The sequence below is a fragment of the Silene latifolia genome, chromosome 11 (assembly GCF_048544455.1).
Source record: "Silene latifolia isolate original U9 population chromosome 11, ASM4854445v1, whole genome shotgun sequence".
NCBI classification, from domain to species: Eukaryota; Viridiplantae; Streptophyta; class Magnoliopsida; order Caryophyllales; family Caryophyllaceae; genus Silene; species Silene latifolia.
The window spans coordinates 139346405-139368611 of record NC_133536.1 but is presented as its reverse complement, the minus strand read 5'-3'; the positions used below and the strand labels follow the sequence as shown (position 1 = coordinate 139368611).

Sequence of the window (22207 nt, the reverse complement as noted above, 5' to 3'; positions counted from 1 at the left end):
TGATGGTGATGTCTTTTGCTTGGCTATCTTTTTGCATTTGGGTGAAAAATGCTTATTGATTATTTTGCATTTGGAGGACCGCTTTTTGAACATCAAAGCCTTGGTCATTTGTTTGATTGTATGAAGGTTGATTTTGATAACTTTGTCTTTGGTTGTAAAAGGGTCTTTGAGCTTGATTTCTCATTGGAGGTGGGGTGTATGTTGGTTGGGGGTTTTGAACATTTTGCCTCTTGTATGAAATATTGGGATGGAATTTGGTATTCTCATTGTAGTAGTTGGAATAAGAGGTTCCACTTTTGTATGCTTGAAAAACATTCACTTGTTCCTCTACATTCACTTTGCTCATGTCCCAAAGTTCCACAACTCTCACATACTCCACTTAGAATTGAGGATGATGCCACCAAAGCATTAACATGTTTTTTGGGTGATTTGGAAGCTTCATTAAGCTTAGCCATAGCCTTCTCAAACTTCAAATTGATGGTGTCAATGTGAGCACTTAGTTGAGCACCCAATTGTGTGATGGAATCTACCTCATGCTTTCCTCCTCTAGTAGCCTTTTGAGGCCTACTATATTGTGAATAATGAATCGCCATCTCTTCGATTTTAGCCCATGTTTGATTGTCATCAACTTCGGTGAACATTCCATTGGATCCTATATTGAGAATGTTGCGGGAGTCTTCATATAGACCATTCCAAAATAGTTGCACAAGGAACAACTCATTAAGCCCATGGTGTGGACAAGAACGACAAGTGTCCTTAAATCTCTCGCATGCCTCATACAATGATTCCTCATCTCTTTGCTTGAACCTGGTAATTTGGGCTCTCAACATGTTAGTCTTCTCCGGAGGATAGAATTTTTTGTAGAAAGCAAGTGCCAACTTCTTCCATGAGACAATACCAAGGGTAGCCTTATCTAGGCTGTTTAACCATTGCTTTGCGATACCAATCAAGGAAAAAGGAAATAATACCCATCGGATTTGGTCTTGAGTAACTCCGGTTTGAGAAATCGCATCACAATAGTCACAAAAAGTCTCCATATATGAACGAGGGTCTTCACTAGGCATCCCTCCAAATTGACTTCTCTCAACTAATTTTATGAATGCGGATTTGGCAATGAAATTACCGGTTAAATGTTGTGGTGTAGGAGTACCATTTGGTAGGTTCTCCTCAGTTGATACAGAATGTGATGAAAAAATGGGCATTGTATTGGGTTGTCCTCTCCTTCTCTTGCAAAAGGGTTGGTAAACTCAATGTTATTTGGTTGAATGTCTACAATCTCACCAATACCTACAACTCTTGAAGTTCCTCTAGCAACTCTTCTATTGTTGGTGAAGGTTCTTTCAATTTCGAAATCAATAGGCAATAGATTACCATGTGATCTTCTAGTCATGCAAAATATCAAACAACTTGAAAACAATTAGAACAACCCTTGAGGAGTTTTACTTCTCCAAGGTAAAGAAAGACACAACTAAAAACAATTAATGAAAATCAAATCAATTTAACACCGTCCCCGGCAACGGCGCCATTTTTGGCTCGGTTTAAACTCGTCGTCAAAAGTTACCAACCAAAACAATATTTATAACTTCACAAACTACTCTTAGTAAAGAGGTAAGTAAAGGTCAGATACCAAGGGATGGGTATTGATGTAGGATTCTCAATTGCAAATGTTTGTGTCTTAGGGTGTCACAATTTGGGTTTAGATAGGAGATACACTAAATTAATCGAAAAAATAAAGGTAAAGTAATGAAAACAAAGCAAGGTAAATAAATGAGTTGTAAACAATTGATTAAAGACACTAGGGTGTCATGGGTTCATAGGGTATTCATGGGATTTGATCATACAAACATGTTCTTAATTATATGCAAGCACTTATTGTTGTGATGGGATCGAGTTGGTGTATAAGCTTACAATCCCTAAGAAGGTTTGGGTCCCGGAGCCGAATCGATTAGATTGTACAACAGCTACAAGTCGACTTAATCCTTCCTATTCAACTATATGCATGTTCTAATGAGGCTCGAGTTGGTGTAGAAGCTTACAAGCCTCATTGAAGAGATAGGTGATGAATAAAAAAATGCAAGGATTCATAGTCGCATTTCATCAAACATAACATGTGCATAAGTTGAAATCACAACAAGCAAGCAAATTAATTATGAAAACATATTAGATTAAGCATGAATCAATCCCCATGTTGGTTTACCCTAATTCCCCATTATCCCTAGCTAAGGAAACTACTCACTCATTATCAAGTTTAGCATGCTAATAAGGTTGTCAATCATACTAACAAAGCAAAACATGATGAATAAATGGAAATGATTAACAATAATTAAACAAGGGTAAAGAGAATTATACCTATGAAGATGATTCCAAATAATAAAGCAAAGAATAATAGAAGTACTTGATGATTGATGGAAGGGTGTCAATCTCCCAAATAAATCCAAATAATCTTCTAATTACCCAAAATAAATGAAGAATGACACGTCTGTCGCGTACCTGTCAAAAATACCAACTGGCTCTAACTAATATAGCTAGGGAAGTCGGGTCGAATCCACAGAGAGGTAGGAAATTGTCAGCTAAATCTAAGTTCGTCAAGGTAACCAAATGGGGGGGTTTTTAAATGTGCTTTTCTAAACTAAAAGGAATAAGGAAAAGAGAATAAAAGGAAGGAAATAAACAGATAGAGAAAAACAGCTAAGACAAACGGTTCACCATAATCACCCGGTCAAGTAATCTAGGTCTGAGATCAATGCAAATACGGTCTAAGGGGTAGTGAACGTCACCTTTCGGTCCTTAATTCACCCTAAAGCGTAAACAGCTTAACTTTCGCCCTCACTGCAATACCCTATTGTTCGCTACTAGTCTCGCCTTTTCCAACCTTTCGGTCCAGGTCAAGGATCACTAAGAATTAAAGGTCTAATTGCGTCGACTCAATTAGACAGATACAGTTAATTGTAGCATTTAACCAACAAAGACTTTACTAGCATTAACCCAATAAATCGATTACTATTCCCTCATAATTATGGATCCCCTATAGTCTTAGCATAAGAAAATTAGCTACTCATGATCATTGAATTATCAATAACAACAACTAGATAATTAAAACTAGACATGATGATGAAACTAATAAGGATTCAATTAAAGCAATTATGATAACAATTAAAAGAGGGACAGAATTAAGAGCAATAAATAAGATTAAGATTAAAAGTAGAAAGATAGTACCAATCAAAAATCCAAATCCGAGTAGTAAAGTGTAAAGGAAGAGTAAAATCCAAAGAACAGTGACAAAGTGTATGTTTCAAATCAACGAACAAGAGAAGATAGAAGTAACGTAGTTCACTCCTCCAATCTTATACTAAAAATCCATCCTAAAACCTAATCTACGGACTAATTACAAAAGCGCATAAAATAATTAGGCGGAAATTAACTAAGGAAGGAAAAACCACTCGATCGAGTAGAAATAAACTACTCGATCGAGCAATTATGTGTCAATACCCTCGATCGAGTAGAAATAAACTACTCGATCGAGTATTTCTTGCTTGTCTCCTCTTGTGTGTACTCAAAAGTGGTCGATCGAGTAACTTAGGCAAATAAAGGCATTCGATCGAGCAATGAATCACTCGATCGAACTGTTTAAGCTCGTTAGACCTTGAATTACTTCCCGAACTCAGCTCACGCGCCCTCCAAGTGTTAGATTTCCAAGTCCCAGCTCCTTATTCTCCATGAATGCATACAATTGGGACAAATTAGGCTCGATTTAGCTCCTCTTCGGTTAATTCCTGCAAATTACATAAAACGAACCAAAGTAGGATATTCGGGGGCATTTGTAGCTAGATGCTACATAGAAAGTAAAGAAATGCGTGTGAAAATGAGGTGAAAACCTTATATAAAAGACACGCGTCAAATCTCCCCAAACCAAACCTTTGCTTGTCCCCAAGCAAATATGAATGCAACTAGGAATAAACAATGGAACGGGACCAACGCATCAGCTACAAATCATCCACTAGAACCAATTTAATGCGACAAAATGACAAAATGGCAAATGAGAAGTGCAAACGAGTTAAATCAATGTTTCAAACTTACTGAACCGTCGACCTTGCAAGATTCAAAAGATATCGGACTCTCACGGGTCGTTCGTCACTCAAAATTAAGCACAAGGTAAGTATATATGTGAAAGATAGAAAGAAGTAAAGACACTCACCTAACTCGACCTATAAGAGCATGCATGCAGATAACATGAATAAAGTCTCTACAACCGTACATATGCATTCCAACCATACTAATGACCAAGACATATGCCGAGGACTTACATTTGGGTAAGTGAGGTAATGGGTAGGAAGGGGCTAAGATGAATTTGGATGTGTGGAGTTAATAGCCAGGCTAGCAACAGCGGATCCAAACATAGACGGCATCCCAACTTCGTACTCAAAATAGCAAGATGAAACGGTGCAACAATTATGCACTAAACTCACAAACACCAAGAACTCGTCAACTCCCCATAAGATATAAATAAGACATGGGAGTGAAAATCATTATCCAATTTCTTTCTTTTCAACATGATTTTTCTTTTCTTTTCTTCTTCTTTTCTTATTCCATTTTTTCTTTCTCTTTTTTTCTTTTCTGTTTCGTTTTTCATCATTTTTTCATTTTTTTTTTTCAACAATTCTTTTCCTTTCATTCCCTTCAATTCCTCCACCATCTTCTGCAATCAGATAAAATAACCATATTGCAATAAAACATTTCAACGACTACTCGTCACTAGCTCGGCTAGGGTAGGAAGTATTATAGAAAGTAGTTAATAGGACAAAAAGGCAATTTGGCTATGTGGGGCTCATGGGTAGAATGAAATAAAGGGGACTGCCTCTCCTAACATGTGTCACCATCCACACACCGAATGCATACAGGTATTAAGAAGACTAGACTCATGCTTATGCAAATTGATGTTACATGCCTTAAAGAGAGTACTACTCACATCCTAAATGAAACCGGTCATGAATGTCACCAGTTTATAAAGCTCTAACCTCAGAATGTAATGTAGCTTGCCGACATATTGAATCAAGTCTATTCGATCAGATAAGAAAGAGACAAAAAAACTCGTAGATTATGCACATAATCATGCCAACTAAATGTCAAGACAATGCAAGGTTCAAGTGAGGATTCAATGTAGCGTCAATGTTCAAACGTTCCGACTCAATTTAAACGTGAATTTTTTTTGAATTTTATGATTTTTTTGTTTTTGTTTTTTTGAGTTAATTAAAGAAACAATGCATGCGGAAATCAATAAACGTGAAAGCAGAAATGCAAGAAAACATTCAGACAGATATAGATATGGATGCATACCTCCCCAAACCAAACCGTACAATGTCCTCATTGTACCAAAAATAGGGAAAGAAATGCAAGCTAAGGAGAAAAGGATAAATGGAGTCGGAAAACTTACAAAACGTCATAAGGAGGGACCTCCCCAAACCGACCATGAACATGGGAGGTCAAAGAAAGTCAAGCAGTAGCTCCATAGACGGAAAAAAAAAAAACGGTGGCGTCAAAACTACTCGATCGAGCACTTAGAACAGCTCGATCGAGTGAACTGGTGCAGGGAAGGACTCGATCGAGTGATAAACCACTCGATCGAGTAAGCATGATTTTGGTTTTGGTCGATCGAGGACAATATCACTCGATCGAGTGAAAACTACCTCAAAAAGTGCTCGATCGAGCACAATATCATTCGATCGAGTACTTTGACCTGCAAAACACGCATTAAAAGCAAGGAAATACATGGGAAGTTCGTAAAACAGCGTCTAAAGTTCAACTTAAAGCTAAAGAGAAATAAATAGTTCAACAAAAGTACAATAAAACAGTCCGGGCCGCCTCTCGGAGAGCGCTGGTTTAAGAGGTCCCGCACGACCTTTCTGGCATCAATTAACTGGCACGTCAAGCTCGTCGAAGGGCAAGACTTCAACACGATTGTCTGCTTCAGTCGCCTCGTGGTAATGCTTCACATATTGGCCATTCACCTTGAATCTATGACCCTCGGAATCTTCAAGCTCCACGGATCCAAATTTAGTAACAGCTGTCACCGTATAAGGACCACTCCACCTGGACTTCAGCTTGCCAGGAAATAATCTCAACCGGGCATTAAACAGCAGCACCTTTTGCCCAACATGAAACTCACGAGGTAAAATTCTCTTGTCATGTCATCTCTTTGTCTTTTCCTTGTAAATGCGCGAGCTGTCATAGGCATTAAGCCTAAACTCTTCCAATTCATCTAGCTGCAAAAGACGATTCTGACCACACAACTTAGGATCATAATTAAGCTCACGAATTGCCCACCAGTCCTTACATTCCAATTCCACAGGTAAGTGACACGATTTCCCATAAACTAGCCTATAAGGTGATGCACCAATTGGTGTCTTAAAGGCAGTTCTATAAGCCCATAATGTGTCATCTAGCTTAAGACTCCAGTCTTTCCGTGATTTAGAAACTACTTTAGACAAGATCTCTTTCAACTCGCGGTTAGAGACCTCAACCTGACCACTAGTTTGGGGATGATACCCCAAACCTCGCAGGTGTTGGACACCAACTTTAGACAGAATAGAAGTGAGTTTCTTTTCTTTAAAATGCATTCCCCCATCACTAATGACGACCCTAGGGACACCAAATCGAGGGAATATGATCTTTTTAAACATCTTTATCACTGTCTTAGCATCACAATGAGGTGAGGCAATTGCCTCAACCCATTTCGACACATAGTCTACAGCCACTAAGATATACCTGTTACCTTTACTGGATGGGAACGGTCCTTGGAAGTCAATGCCCCAGACATCGAAGACCTCAACCTCTAGGATACCGTTTTGTGGCTTCTCATGTCTCTTTGAAATGTTCCCTGATCGTTGGCAAGCATCACAAGCTGAAACAAAAGACCTAGCATCAGCAAACAAAGAAGGCCAGTAAAAACCAGACTGAAGTACCTTAGCCACGGTGCGCGATGGACCGTGGTGACCACCATATGAAGAAGAGTGACAGCCTTCCAGGACTATTTTGGTCTCCCACTGCGGAATACACCATCTGTAGAGACCGTCTGCACATTCCTTAAACAAGTAAGGATCATCCCGTAAATCGCTTAGCGTTATACGTAAAACGCTTCCTCTCTGCGATGAGAAAGGTCGGGCAAAGCATGCCACTGACAACGAAGTTAGCTATATCTGCATACCAAGGTTCTTGGTTAACAATAGACGATATAACAGCAATTAAGGTATCATCAGGAAAAGAATCATCTATAGGTAGAGAGTCTTCCCCTTCTTGTCGCATCAGTCGCGACAAGTGATCAGCTACAACGTTCTCAGCTCCTTTCTTATCCTTAATCTGCTAATCAAACTCCGGAAGAAGGAGTATCCATCTCAATAGCCGTGGTTTAGCCTCCTTCTTCGCAAGGAGATGCCTCAAACCTGCATAGTCAGTAAAGACAGTGACTTCTGACCCAACTAAATAAGTACGAAACTTCTCTAAGGCATAAACTACAGCTAGCAGCTCTTTCTCAGTGGTAGTGTACTTCACTTGAGCCTCATCCAGAGTTCGGCTCGCATAGTAGATAGCATTCAAAGCTTTGTCTTTCCTTTGGCCTAGCACCGCTCCTAGTGCGTAGTCACTCGCATCACACATAATCTCAAACGGCAAGTCCCAGTCGGGAGGCTGTATGATCGGCGCAGAGACTAAGGCCTGCTTTAACCTGTTAAAAGCAGAAAGACAATCATCAGTAAACACAAAAGGGGCATCCTTAAGTAGCAACTGTGTAAGTGGTTTAGCAATTTTTGAGAAATCCTTGATAAACCGGCGGTAAAAACCGGCGTGACCAAGGAAACTCCTCACCCCCTTAACATTAATAGGAGGTGGTAATTGCTGAATCACTTCCACCTTTGCTTTATCAACTTCTATTCCCCTATCAGAAACTAAGTGCCCTAAGACAACTCCCTCGTTGACCATAAAGTGGCACTTCTCCCAGTTCAGCACAAGGTTGACCTCAATACAGCGCTGCAACACTTTTTCAAGGTTAGACAGACAATTAGAAAAATCACTCCCATATACACTGAAATCGTCCATAAAAACTTTCATAATAGACTCAATATACTCTGAAAATATCCCCATCATACACCTTTGAAAGGTGGCAGGGGCATTACATAAACCAAAAGGCATCCTGCGATAAGCAAAAACGCCCTGAGGACAAGTAAATGTAGTCTTAGCCTGATCGTCTGGGTGGATAGGGATCTGAAAGAACCCTGAGTACCCGTCTAAATAGCAGAAATATTTATGAGAAGCTAACCTTTCTACCATTTGATCAATAAAAGGAAGGGGAAAGTGATCTTTCTTGGTGGCGGCATTGGTCATCGTAATCTATGCACATCCGCCAACCAGTCACTACTCGAGTAGGTATTAAGTCATTCTTTTCATTCTTAACAACAGTTGTCCCTCCTTTCTTCGGGACCACCTGTACTGGACTCACCCATCTAGAATTACCGACAGAATAAATTATACCGCATCCAAGACTTCATTACCTCACCCATCACAACATCCGGCATCTTCTCGGTTCACCGGGCCGACTGACCTGTCTGCAAGGTTTGTGATCTTCCTCCACTCTATCCTGTGCATACAAATATCGGGACTAATCCCCTTGATATCATCCAGTGAATAACCCAGTGCTTTCCTGTTTCTCTTAAGCACAGCTAACGAGAGAGGTCGGTGATCATCATTAAGCTTAGCACTAACAATGACTGGATATTGCTCGGTATCATCTAAGAAAACATATTTAAGATGAGAAGGGAGAGGCTTACGTTCCGGTACCTTTACCTCAATGGAGCAAAGAGTGCTAATCATTTGTTCCACTTGCTCTCCTCGCCTTCATCGAAATCATCAACTAGCAATTCCAACACACAGCGTCGTCATCGTCGTCTGGGCTATCTCGCATACTCATCAAAAAGCATAAGAGCTTCTAGTGGGTCCTTTATAAAAGAACCCGACCAGAAGTCATAAATAGACTCGTCAATAATATCAACCGAATAGCAAGTATCCTCTATCATTGGGCGAGCCAAAGTACTAGGCAAACTGAAAGTGATCGCATCATCCCCCTCGCAAGAGTCAAACGCCCATTTCTAACATCAATAATGCCCCAAATTTGTACAAAGGAATGGTCTTCCTAAGATAATTTAGGTCTGGGTGTCCTCAACTATATCTAAAACAATGAAATCTACTAGGATAAAGAGCTTGCCTATTCTCACAGGCACGTCCTCTAAGACACCTAAGGGCTTCCTAACAGATCTATCAGCCATCTGTAGGGTAATGTTAGTCACTTTAAAATGACTCATCTTCGATTTCTTGCAGACGGGAAGGGGCATGACACCGACATCGGCACCTAAATCGCAAAGGGCCTTATCAATAACCATGTTGCCTATAACACAGGTAATAGAAAAGCTGCCCGGGTCTTTCATTTTTGGAGGGGCCTTATTTAAGAGCAAATTACTAGACTCTTCCATAAATGAAATCGTCTCAAATTCACTCAAATTTTTCTTACGCGTCACAATATCTTTCATAAACTTAGCGTAAGTGGGTACCTGAGTAATAAGTTCGGAGAAAGGGACGGTTACCTGGAGGTTCTTCACAACGTCCACAAACTTACCGTACTGTTGCTCGATCTTTGCGTCCTTCAGACGGCCTGGAAAGGGTACCCTAGTGGCAACGAGTGGACCCGCAACTTTTCTTTTACCTTTATCAATGGGTGACGTCTCCACAGCAGGGGAAGATGACACGGTAGCGGCATTAGATAGCAAAATAGGATCCCCGCCACTTAAAATACTCGATCGAGTACTTTTATCAGTCGATCGACCATTTTCTTCTTTTGTTTCACTCGATCGACCAGTTCTGTCACTCGATTGAGTGATTCCAGCAGCAGACTTATTCGATCGAGTCATAATATCACTCGATCGACCAACAGTAAATTGTGCATCACTCGATCGACCAGTAATTTCACTCGATCGAGTGACAGGGTGTATTGATTCACTCGATCGAGTAGAGAAATCACTCGATCGAGTATCTTGATTACACGCTGCAAGTATTTCGATTAAGAACTCATCTAGATCGTCCTCCTAGGTATCTTCAGCTATCAAAACCTCGTCTTCTTCATGAGTAAGGTCATTTTGAAAATTCATTGCACTGACTGGATCGCATATTGGAAGAAGCTTGGCTTGGTCTTTCGCGAGTGTTAAATGCGCGACTTGTTCCTTCAATTCCGATATGACCGTTTCAGATCGCCATGATATACTCATCATAATAGACTTTAATTCGGCAATTTCTTCACTTGCAGAAGGAGAGACCGGCTGCGGTACTGGCGTAGAAGGGGTAGAGACATTCTTTATTTCTTGATACAACTGAGAAAAAGGGACTCCTTGCTTATAATTCCGATAAGCAAGGGCACGCTCTACACTTGCCATGCATTCAATAGGACCATGCCCTTCCTCGCCACATCTACCACAAGGCTCTATATGCTCAGTAATCGTAGGCATCTTGGCAAATAGACTTACAAAGCAACAAACAATTTGCAAAACTAATCAAAACTTTGCAGAAATTAGATCAGCCTCAAGGAATAAATTCCTTGAGACAAGGGACAAACTTAACTAAAGCAACAAAATTACGCCACCTCCCTGGCAACGGCGCCCAAATTTGACACGTTTGTCGCGTACCTGTCAAAAATACCAACTGGCTCTAACTAATATAGCTAGGGAAGTCGGGTCGAATCCACAGAGAGGTAGGAAATTGTCAGCTAAATCTAAGTTCGTCAAGGTAACAAAATGGGGGGGGGGGGGGGTTAAATGTGCTTTTCTAAACTAAAAGGAATAAGGAAAAGAGAATAAAAGGAAGGAAATAAACAGATAGAGAAAAACAGCTAAGACAAACGGTTCACCATAATCACCCGGTCAAGTAATCTAGGTCTCAGATCAATGCAAATACGGTCTAAGGGATAGCGAACGTCACCTTTCGGTCCTTATTTCACCCTAAAGCGTAAACAGCTTAACTTTCGCCCTCACTGCAATACCCTATTGTTCGCTACTAGTCTCGCCTTTTCCAACCTTTCGGTCCAGGTCAAGGATCACTAAGAATTAAAGGTCTAATTGCGTCGACTCAATTAGACAGATACAGTTAATTGTAGCATTTAACCAACAAAGACTTTACTAGCATTAACCCAATAAATCGATTACTATTCCCTCATAATTATGGATCCCCTATAGTCTTAGCATAAGAAAATTAGCTACTCATGATCATTGAATTATCAATAACAACAACTAGATAATTAAAACTAGACATGATGATGAAACTAATAAGGATTCAATTAAGGCAATTATGATAACAATTAAAAGAGGGACAGAATTAAGAGCAATAAATAAGATTAAGATTAAAAGTAGAATGATAGTACCAATCGCAAAATCCAAATCCGAGTAGTAAAGTGTAAAGGAAGAGTAAAATCCAAAGAACAGTGACAAAGTGTATGTTTCAAATCAACGAACGAGAGAAGACAGAAGTAACGTAGTTCACTCCTCTAATCTTATACTAAAAATCCATCCTAAAACCTAATCTACGGACTAATTACAAAAGCCCATAAAATAATTAGGCGGAAATTAACTAAGGAAGGAAAAACCACTCGATCGAGTAGAAATAAACTACTCGATCGAGCAATTATGTGTCAATCCCCTCGATCGAGTAGAAATAAACTACTCGATCGAGTATTTCTTGCTTGTCTCCTCTTGTGTGTACTCAAAAGTGGTCGATCGAGTAACTTAGGCAAATAAAGAAATTCGATCGAGCAATGAATCACTCGATCGAACTGTTTAAGCTTGTTAGACCTTGAATTACTTCCCGAACTCAGCTCACGCGCCCTCCAAGTGTTAGATTTCCAAGTCCCGGCTCCTTATTCTCCATGAATGCATACAATTGGGACAAATTAGGCTCGATTTAGCTCCTCTTCGGTTAATTCCTGCAAATTACATATAACGAACCAAAGTAGGATATTCGGGGGCATTTGTAGCTAGATGCTACATAGAAAGTACAGAAATGCGTGTGAAAATGAGGTGAAAACCTTATATAAAAGACACGCGTCAAAGAACAATAGAGAAATTAAGGAAAGATTAATATATGATTAATATTGATAGATTGTATTATAACTAAACTAAGACTAATTTGAGAGTATTAAGATGAGATTAAGAAGTGATTACAACTTAATTAAGGATGGATTAAGATATGATTAAGAGATATGATCCTAATCTAGGTAGTACAAAGGGATATTTATACAAAAGATTAGGTTCAAAGATTAGGGTTACTAAGGGCTTAAATGACTATTAAGACCCTAAGAAAAGTTGAGAAAATGCTCCTCTCGAAGGAAATGAGCGGATCCCCATATCTAGTCTTGCCACGATCCGCCCGTCCCGTGGTAAGGCACGGGCTCTTCTGACTTGTGATCCGCTCGGATCGTGGGGAAGACGCTCGGATCAGGGTGCTGCAAGCCGCTCGTCTTGGGCACAAGACGCCTAGATCACGGTGTTCTGGGACGCCCGGATCGTGCCTGATCCGCTCGGATTCCTAGACAGACTACTTTTCTTTTTTTGCTCCTTAACAATCCTCAAAGATCATGTCGGGGATGCAAGGATCCTTTCATCATTGCCCATTTCACTTTATTATCTACTTAGGCCTCTAGTTTTGGTCTTCTCTTTGATGCTTGGTCATTAGATGCGATCAATTTAGCTCCATTTCCCCTCATAAATGCAAGGTTAGCAATCCTTTCCTACCAAGGAGACAAAACCTTAAAGAATATGCAAAACGGGAAACTAAAGATAGTAAGTGACCCAATTATGTGCTATAAAGCATGGGAACGAGGTTAATTTGGGGACTAAATGTGCTCAAATATGAGTCACATCAAGTTTCAACGTATGCACATGTTATGCTTGCTGAATTGCTTGATTGACAAGCTTGCATGAATCTATACCCATTCAACAAAACTTGTAAGATCTAAGCTAACTCAAGCCTTGGTAGACCATGCATATAGTTGAATAGGAAGAAACTAAGTCGACTTGTAGATGTTGTACAGTCTTGACCAACTCAGCTCCGGGACCCAAATCTTCCTAGGGATTGTAAGACATACCCCAATTCGATTCCACTACAATAATTTGCTTGCATCGATATAAACATGTTTGTATGATCACCATCATGAACCCCCTATGAACCCATGACATCCTACTGCCTTTTATCAATTGTTTACAAATCCCCTATTTGCTTACTTGCTTTGTTTTGTTTTCATCTCTTTACTTTTCATTATGTAGTAGTTTAGATAACCAGTTCAACCCTAACCAAATTGTGACACCCGAAGACTTAGCTACTTGCAAATCAGTAACTTAACTCAATACCTGTCCCTTGGGATCCGACCTTTACTTGCCACTCTACTAAGAGTAGTTAGTTAAGATTATAAATATTGTTTTGATCGGTTAGCTTATACGACAAAGTTTCAAACCATACCAAGTGGACAAATACCCTCCATATGTTGTAGCATGGGAAGCTTGAAGGATTGCTTTACCTTCCTCATGAGTGACACATCTTCTATTGATTCCATCATTGCATCTCCTATATAAGAAGGGATATTCCCACACATACCTCCTAGACTCATATTTCAACTTCCTTCTAGCTTGGTTGTCAAGTTCCACCATAATAAAGCTAGAGCTCAAATAGTTAGCAATATCCGCATTCCAAGGGTCGGAGTGCGTGATAGCTAAAATAGAGTCATCAGGCAACCACTCATCAATGGAAAGCCCATCATCAACATCTCCCCGGGCTTCTTTAGTTAACCTTGACAAGTGATCCGCAACAAGATTCTCGGATCCCGGTTTTTTCCTTGATTGTTACATAAAACTCTTGCAACAACAATACCAAACAGATTAATCTCGGCTTAGCATCCTTCTTGACCATAAGTTGCTTGATAGCGGTGTGATCCGTGTAGACAAAAACTTTGGAACATAGAAGGTAAGGCCGGAATTTCTCGAAAGCATATACCACCGCCAACATTTCTTTCTCCGTGGTGGTGCAATTGCATTGAGCATTGTCCAAGGTTTTGCTTATATAGGCTATCACATGTAGTTTCTTTTCTTGTCGTTGACCCAAGACTGCCCCCAATGCAAAGTCACTTGCATCACACATCAATTCGAAGGGGAGGTCCCAATTGGGTGGTTGTACTATTTGAGCCGATATCAAGGCTTGCTTGAGCCTACAAAAGCTTTCAACACAAGATTCATCAAATATGAAGGGAGTGTTCGTAGTCAAAAGTGAGGTGAGGGGCTTAGCAATTTTTGCAAAATCTTTGATAAACCTTCGGTAAAACCCCGCATGACCTAAGAAACTCGTCACACCCTTGACATTTTTGGGTGGGGGACGTTTCTTAATCACCTCTACCTTTGCTTTATTGTAGTAGCATTGCATTGTTTTAGTTGCTTTTCCTTCAAGCAATGGCTCGAACAAGAAAATCAACCAAAAACAATCCAAAAACTCCAATTTCTAATCAAAAAATTACACAAAATTCACAAAAACATGTTGATTTTAGCGTTAATTCATCTAATAAAGGGAAATCACATAGGCAATTTGGAGCATATAATTTGCAACTTATGACTAATTTGAGTAGTTTGTAAACAGGACAAATATGAACAAATAAACTGGAAGTTTAAGCAATAAAACAATGACAAACAAGGAGGAAGTTTCTGTTTTTGTGAGACGATTTTTTGGTTGTATATGAACAAAATAAAATGCAGCAAATATAAAGATAATAACAAGCATAAGCATCCACAAAGGTAAGCCTAACTCGTCTTCTTAATCAAGCCACAAAGGTCTAGATTAAGGTTCTCCATGAAGGAAGATTAACACCCACGAAGGAATGAAGTTTTTGCACAAGCAATGTTTTTTTTCATTAATCAAATTATGTCCTTTACAATGGATGGTGAAGCCTTTATATAGGCAAATAAAACCGAAATCCTAAGCAAGATAAGAACCATCCAAGGGTTGAGAACTAACTAGTACAATGTGTTAATAAACTAACAATAAAGATAAATCTTGGAGAGCAAGGTGAGTTGTTATTGGTTGCTTCAAGGCCTCCTCTTTTGTCCTCCAGTGTAGGATAGTTGGTGAGCTTTATTTGGCAGCTCAAGGTCTCTGAAATGAGGTGTAGGAATCAGTATTTGTCGAGGTCAAGGACAGGTGCAGCTGTAGTAGTAGAAGGAGGAGCAACAGTCCAAAAACAGGACCACTATGATGTCGCTTTTACATGCTCAGGTTATGTTGGTTGCATTTATCACTTCAAAAAGGCCTTCTTTCACCTAACCTTTGATTCATACCTTCATAGGGTCATCATATGATCATTTACCATCCTTGAATGTGCACCTTAAGGCTTAAAAGATAGTCTGAAAAGCCCTTGTTGCATACAAGTGTCAGTCAGGTCGTTCCAAGAGCATTCTGGAATCAGACCTATCTTGCAGATTCTATATCTCGCTCCTTAGGATGAATTAGAATGCCCCATAGGTACAAATGAAAGCTAAACGAGTTAGCTTTCACCTCAAATAAGAATCAGTTGAAAACATTAGCTGAATCTCGAGATATGATCGCTTGAGTACTAGCAGGTCAGGCCTGCAATGATCAGCATTCAGCCGTGTTCCAGCAGGAAATTTGAGGTGTCATATCTCTCTGCTAGAGTTGAACCAATGTATGATCCATATACCAAAAGAAAGCTAATTGAGTTAGCTACCACCTACAAAAACAATTACCCCAAGGTGTTTCTTGGTTTGGGAGATATGATCCGTTTAGTACTGACAGGTCAGAACTGTTGCAACTGAAACAAGAAATCATGCCAGTCTTTGAGAGCTTACTGAGGAAAATCTAAACGGTGAAACTTGACCATTCCAAGTCCATGAGAAAGATTACATTCTCAAGATTTTATACATATAAAGAACATAATTTTTTACCAAGTAAAACTCAAGATATGGAGCAAACAAAATGACCATAATTCTGCAATCAAAACAGAAATGCTATGTTGATGTTCTTTGCTTTAAGTAATTTCTTTCTTGGATTGTCATTATCATTTTCCCTTTAATTGATCACAAAAATGGCATCCCCATATTTCAACTCCTGTTGCAAATCTCCTTTCTTCAAAAGAATTTGCCTCAAATTCCGATTGATCAAATCCCTTAGCTCCTGCTTCAAACCCCCCAAGTTCAAAGAATTTGACCTCAAATTGTGGCCAAATAGAGGCAAAAACCTCCAGCACTATGCCTTTGGAGTTCAGCTTAACAGTACCTGTCTTACTCTTGACTTTGAATGCTTAAGGAGTGACCAGCTAGGGAATCCTCCCGGATCAAAGATTAGAACATGGTGCTTTACTTGGTAGTTTTGGACATTCTTCAGACCAGGATATAAAGCACTCATCTCCAAATGCTCATACCCATGCTTGGTGCTCATGTTCAAGGGCCACAGTTGCACCCAGTCTCCTCTCTTCTGGTTGAACTCATCATTTCCATTGTAGAGATTATAGCTCCCTAAATATGACCTTAATTTCTTGTCATTGACATTCACACTCAGTTGCAAGGCTAATGTGTTCAACAACATATTTACAAACTCATTATAAGCTTCACAATATGAGTTATTCATCAAGAAGTGAAAACTCAAGTATTTCTCATCATAGTCTTCAGCCCTGTGGTCTGATTCACGCCTCTGGATAGTTTCACTAATACCAAGTGACAGCTCGCTCATGTGGTACATTTCAGAAACTATTTCCCTTTCGGGATTCATTAAGGTAGCACCTCTAGAATCCATCAAGACACCACCGAACTTGCCCTTAAACTCATATATTATTGCCATAAGTATACCACTAGTCTTGGTGAAGGATTTAGCATAGCTCTTAATTCTATTAACATGGCAACTTCTTAAGAAAGCCTTAGCATAAGAAGAATCAATAGTACTTCCCAAGACCAGAATGTAAAAATTAAAACAAGAAAAATTAACTTGATTCATTTCTAATCCATAACCCAATATGAAGTTTGAGAGCACAAACAACTTAGGACTTAATAACAACATTCCTAACTCATCAAACCTTAAATAAGCAAGTTCCACGCATCCTACATCCATAAAGCACAACCATTTCATTCCACGAGACAGATTATACATGTTAAGCTTCAACACATCACCCCTCCAAATAAATAAGTATAGACCACCATCTAAGCTTATCATCAACCTTAACAGCATGTAGTAATGAAAGTGCGGGGTGAATATGTCATGGATTTTATCTCCCTTAGAGTTCATTTTAAAATCAGTATAAAGGGCACAATAAAAGAGCATACTTTGAAATTCTGAACATGTGACGATGTAAGGACCATCTTCTTGCCCCTTCTTGTATGCACCCAACATGACTTTGCTATTAAATATGGTCAAGGACAAGCCCATATCAAAGCTCAAAGGGTTACCCAACTTCTGGCTCAAGAGCATATTCATATGGTTCAAGAGAACAACATGAACATCATGAGAAATAATTCGTGGAACGGTCTCTAGAACTGTTCCTTTCACTATATCTACATCACATGAGACTTTTTCGTCATTCCTTAATGATGTATGGACTTCACACCCATCATTCACTTCATCGTCAAAAACAGGGGGAAGCTCGGGATGGAACCAAGCATTACCCTCCTCTTGAACATAATCAAGAAATATTGAAGACTTCATTGCTTAAAGAAAAAGGAAGGGTCTTTGTTATGTAAAGCTACGAACTTTGATGTTATTCTAAGAAAATGAAGGCTATTTTTGTTGTGAGTAAAGAAATGGAAACAAAATTTCAGAAACCGAGTTTACAAAAATCAGGATTTCAGGGATGCTATTTGAACAACGTAATGATTTTTTTGTGTTTAAAATCACTCAATTAAGTAACCTAGGCTCTGATACCAATTTGGAGCATATAATTTGCAACTTATGACTAATTTGAGTAGTTTGTAAACAGGACAAATATGAACAAATAAACTGGAAGTTTAAGCAATAAAACAATGACAAACAAGGAGGAAGTTTCTGTTTTTGTGAGACGATTTTTTGGTTGTATATGAACAAAATAAAATGCAGCAAATATAAAGGTAATAACAAGCATAAGCATCCACAAAGGTAAGCCTAACTCGTCTTCTTAATCAAGCCACAAAGGTCTAGATTAAGGTTCTCCACGAAGGAAGATTAACACCCACGAAGGAATGAAGTTTTTGCACAAGCAATGTTTTTTTTCATTAATCAAATTCTGTCCTTTACAATGGATGGTGAAGCCTTTATATAGGCAAATAAAACCGAAATCCTAAGAAAGATAAGAACCATCCAAGGGTTGAGAACTAACTAGTACAATGTGTTAATAAACTAACAATAAAGATAAATCTTGGAGAGCAAGGTGAGTTGTTATTGGTTGCTTCAAGGCCTCCTCTTTTGTCCTCCAGTGTAGGATAGTTGGTGAGCTTTATTTGGCAGCTCAAGGTCTCTGAAATGAGGTGTAGGAATCAGTATTTGTCGAGGTCAAGGACAGGTGCAGCTGTAGTAGTAGAAGGAGGAGCAACAGTCCAAAAACAGGACCACTATGATGTCGCTTTCACATGCTCAGGTTATGTTTGTTGCATTTATCACTTCAAAAAGGCCTTATTTCACCTAACCTTTGATTCATACCTTCATAGGGTCATCATATGATCATTTACCATCCTTGAATGTGCACCTTAAGGCTTAAAAGATAGTCTGAAAAGCCCTTGTTGCATACAAGTGTCAGTCAGGTCGTTCCAAGAGCATTCTGGAAACAGACCTATCTTTCAGATTCTATATCTCGCTCCTTAGGATGAATTAGAATGCCCCATAGGTACCAAATGAAAGCTACACGAGTTAGCTTTCACCTCAAACAAGAATCAGTTGAAAACATTAGCTAAATCTCGGGATATGATCGCTTGAGTACTAGCAGGTCAGGCCTGCAATGATCAGCATTCAGCCGTGTTCCAGCAGGAACTTTGAGGTGTCATATCTCTCTGCTAGAGTTGAACCAATGTATGAGCCATATACCAAAAGAAAACTAATTGAGTTAGCTACCGCCTCCAAAAATAATTACCCCAAGGTGTTTCTTGGTTTGGGAGATATGATCCGTTTAGTACTGACAGTCGAATGCCGAATCGAAACAAGAAATCGTGCCAGTCTTTGAGAGCTTACTGAGGAAAATCCACACGGTGAAACTTGACCATTCCAAGTCCATGATAAAGATGACATTCTCAAGATTTTATACATATAAAGAACATAATTTTTGACCAAGTAAAACTCAAGTTATGGAGCAAACAAAATGACCATAATTCTGCAATCAAAACAGAAATGCTATGTTGATGTTCTTTGCTTTAAGTAATTTCTTTCTTGGATTGTCATTATCATTTTCCCTTTAATTGATCACAAAAATGGCATCCCCATATTTCAACTCCTGTTGCACAATTGCAATTTTCGTCTCAGGAATTGGAAGCTGATTTGCATTCGATCATTGAAGAGGACGAGGAGCTTGCTGATCCTGAAGAGGAATTGTAATTGCTCCAGTGGTTACTCCGGTGGTTACTCCTATGGTACGGATTACTAAAGACGATGTCGCTCGTGAGATTTCTTTTTGGTCCACTGCTGTTGTTTGTTACGTTCTTGGTGCGAATCTGCCAAGCTCTGTTTTAACTGGTTTTGTACGGAGGGTATGGCAGGCTCAGGGGGTGGACAAAATCTTATTTATGCCAAACAGTATCTTCCTCGTGAGGTTTAAAACGAAGGAATAGCAGCAATTTGTGTTGGGGAATGGTCATCTGCTCTTTGATAATAAGCCTGTCATTATCAAAGAGTGGACACCTGAGATGAAGCTGATTAAACATGATGTAAAGAGAATACCAATTTGGATGAAAATTTATGGACTGGATGTGAAGTACTGGGGAATGGGATGCCTTAAGAAATTGTGTGAGGTGGTTGGTAAATTCATTTGTTGTGATGAAGCTACCCTTCACAAAAAATTTCTAGGGTTTGCCCGTATTATGATTGAAGTGGATATTGGGCAAGCTTTCCCTGAGACCATTAATTTCCAGGATGAGAATGGTGAGACTCAAACTCTGAAGATTGTATATGATTGGCTCCCATTATCATGTAGAGCTTGCAAAGGTTTGGGTCATTTGGCTGAGAATTGCAGGAAGGTGGGTAAGAAACCAGTGGTTAAGAAAGTATGGAGACCCAAGGGGCCTATGTCAAGGCAGCCTTAACCTGTAGTTAAACAAGTGGTACCCATACATGCTCAGGAGAAGAGGACACAGAAGGAGGCTTCTCCAGAAATTGCCTTGACTCCTGTAATGGTGACTAAAACACCTGTGGTTGAGAACTCTATCCCTAGAAGTTATTTAACCAAATTACTGAGAAATGAGAATGGTGGACGCAGATCTTTTACCTCTGGGGGGTATCTTTCATGGAGAACCTATCCAACTCTTTGCAGAAGTCCATATTGGGTCTGATTGAGCATTATACTCTGGACAAAGGGGGGACTAGTAGGGCTACTACTGATAATGGGTAGATATGGAGTCTGGAACATCAGAGGTCTAAATAATCCTAATAAACAAAAAGAAATAAAAAAATTCCTTCATCATAATAAAGTGGAATTATTTGGCCTATTAGAAACTAAGATTAAGAATAATAATTCGAATAAAATTAGATGCAATTTGTGTGATGATTGGGCTATTTGTACCAATTCAAGTTTACATAAAGGTGGTAGAATATGGGTCATTTGGGATCCTCAGTTGTTTGAGGTGGATATTTTGGATGTTTCTGTGCAGTGTATCCATACATTTGTTACTGATAAAGCTAGGAAAACTAAGTTCTGGTTTACTGTAGTGTATGGACTTAACAAAGCTGCTGAAAGGGAGCCATTATGGAGTAGGTTGAGACTTTTTTTATACTACTGTTAATGGCCCTTGGCTTATTGGGGGTGATTTTAACACTGTCCTTGCTAGTAATGAAAGAATTGGGGGAGCTCCAGTAACCAATGCTGAGTTGAGACCACTCTTACAGGTGGTACAGGATTGTAAGTTCGCTGATATGAGGGCTAGAGGAGCCTTCTTTACTTGGACTAATAAAGATGAGGTTGGGACTAAGATTTACAGTAGAATTGATAGGATGTTAGTCAATGATAAATGGACTATCAATTTTCCTACTAGCTATGTGCATTATTTACCTGAGGGGATGTTTGACCATTGTCCTGCACTTGTTAAGCTTGAGGAGGAGCCTTGTGGCAGGAGGGCCCCCTTCAAATATTTTAACATGTGGTCTTTATCACCTGATTATGATAACATCATCAGAAATGGATGGCAAAGGCAGGTTCAAGGGACTGCGATGTTTCAGGTGGTAAAGAAGTTAAAAGCCTTGAAATATGACTTAAAGAAGTTGAATAAGTCCCAATTTGCTAACATTGAGAACCTGACTCATGTTGCTGAGATTTCTTTAAAAAAGTTTCAGGAAATGTTGAATTAGGACCCTCTAAATACTGAATTGTGTGCTTCTGAGAGAGTGTGTGCAAAGGATTTGGAGGATTTGATCAAGGCAAGGGACAATTATCTTAATCAGAAAGCTAAATGTGATTGGATGAAGCTGGGGGATGATAACACTGCATTCTTTCATGCTTGTATTAAAAGGAGGAGAGCTAAGAATAGAGTGTTTCCGATTAGGGATGTAATACCCCGTAATTTAATAATAATTAATGAGAATAATTTATGAAATTTAAATAATTAATTAATGAGGTTTCTAATAATAGTTGAGAGAAAGATGTTAATTAAATAATAAATAAATAAGCAAGCTGTGAATTGGGTTTAGCTAGTAATAAACCTTGGGCCGTGTGTTGTGAATAAATGGGCTGATTAAATTAGACCTAGCAAGAGTAGTAGTCGGGATTTAAAGCGGTATTTAATAATAAAATAATAAATATAATAATAATTTGGTAATTCCTAATAATAATTAGAAAAGGCAATAGTTTCCTAATCGGCCTCATATACTCCCCAAACCTAGACTATAAATACATGATAAATCTGAAAAGGAAATCACAAAGAAAGAAGGAGGAGATTTACGACGGAAGGAGCAATTAGCGATAAAAGGTAAG

General features: G+C 39.1%; 1 protein-coding gene across 1 annotated transcript; it reads left to right on the top strand.

Annotated features, from left to right (window-relative positions):
• The first annotated feature begins 19655 nt into the window (after positions 1–19655).
• On the top strand, positions 19656–21585 carry LOC141614072 (uncharacterized). Its single transcript, XM_074432828.1, has 5 exons — positions 19656–19821; positions 19918–20261; positions 20364–20567; positions 20892–20991; positions 21095–21585. The coding sequence occupies exons 1-5, from the start codon at positions 19656–19658 to the stop codon at positions 21583–21585; spliced, it is 1305 nt and encodes a 434-aa protein (XP_074288929.1).
• The last annotated feature ends 622 nt before the right edge of the window (positions 21586–22207 follow it).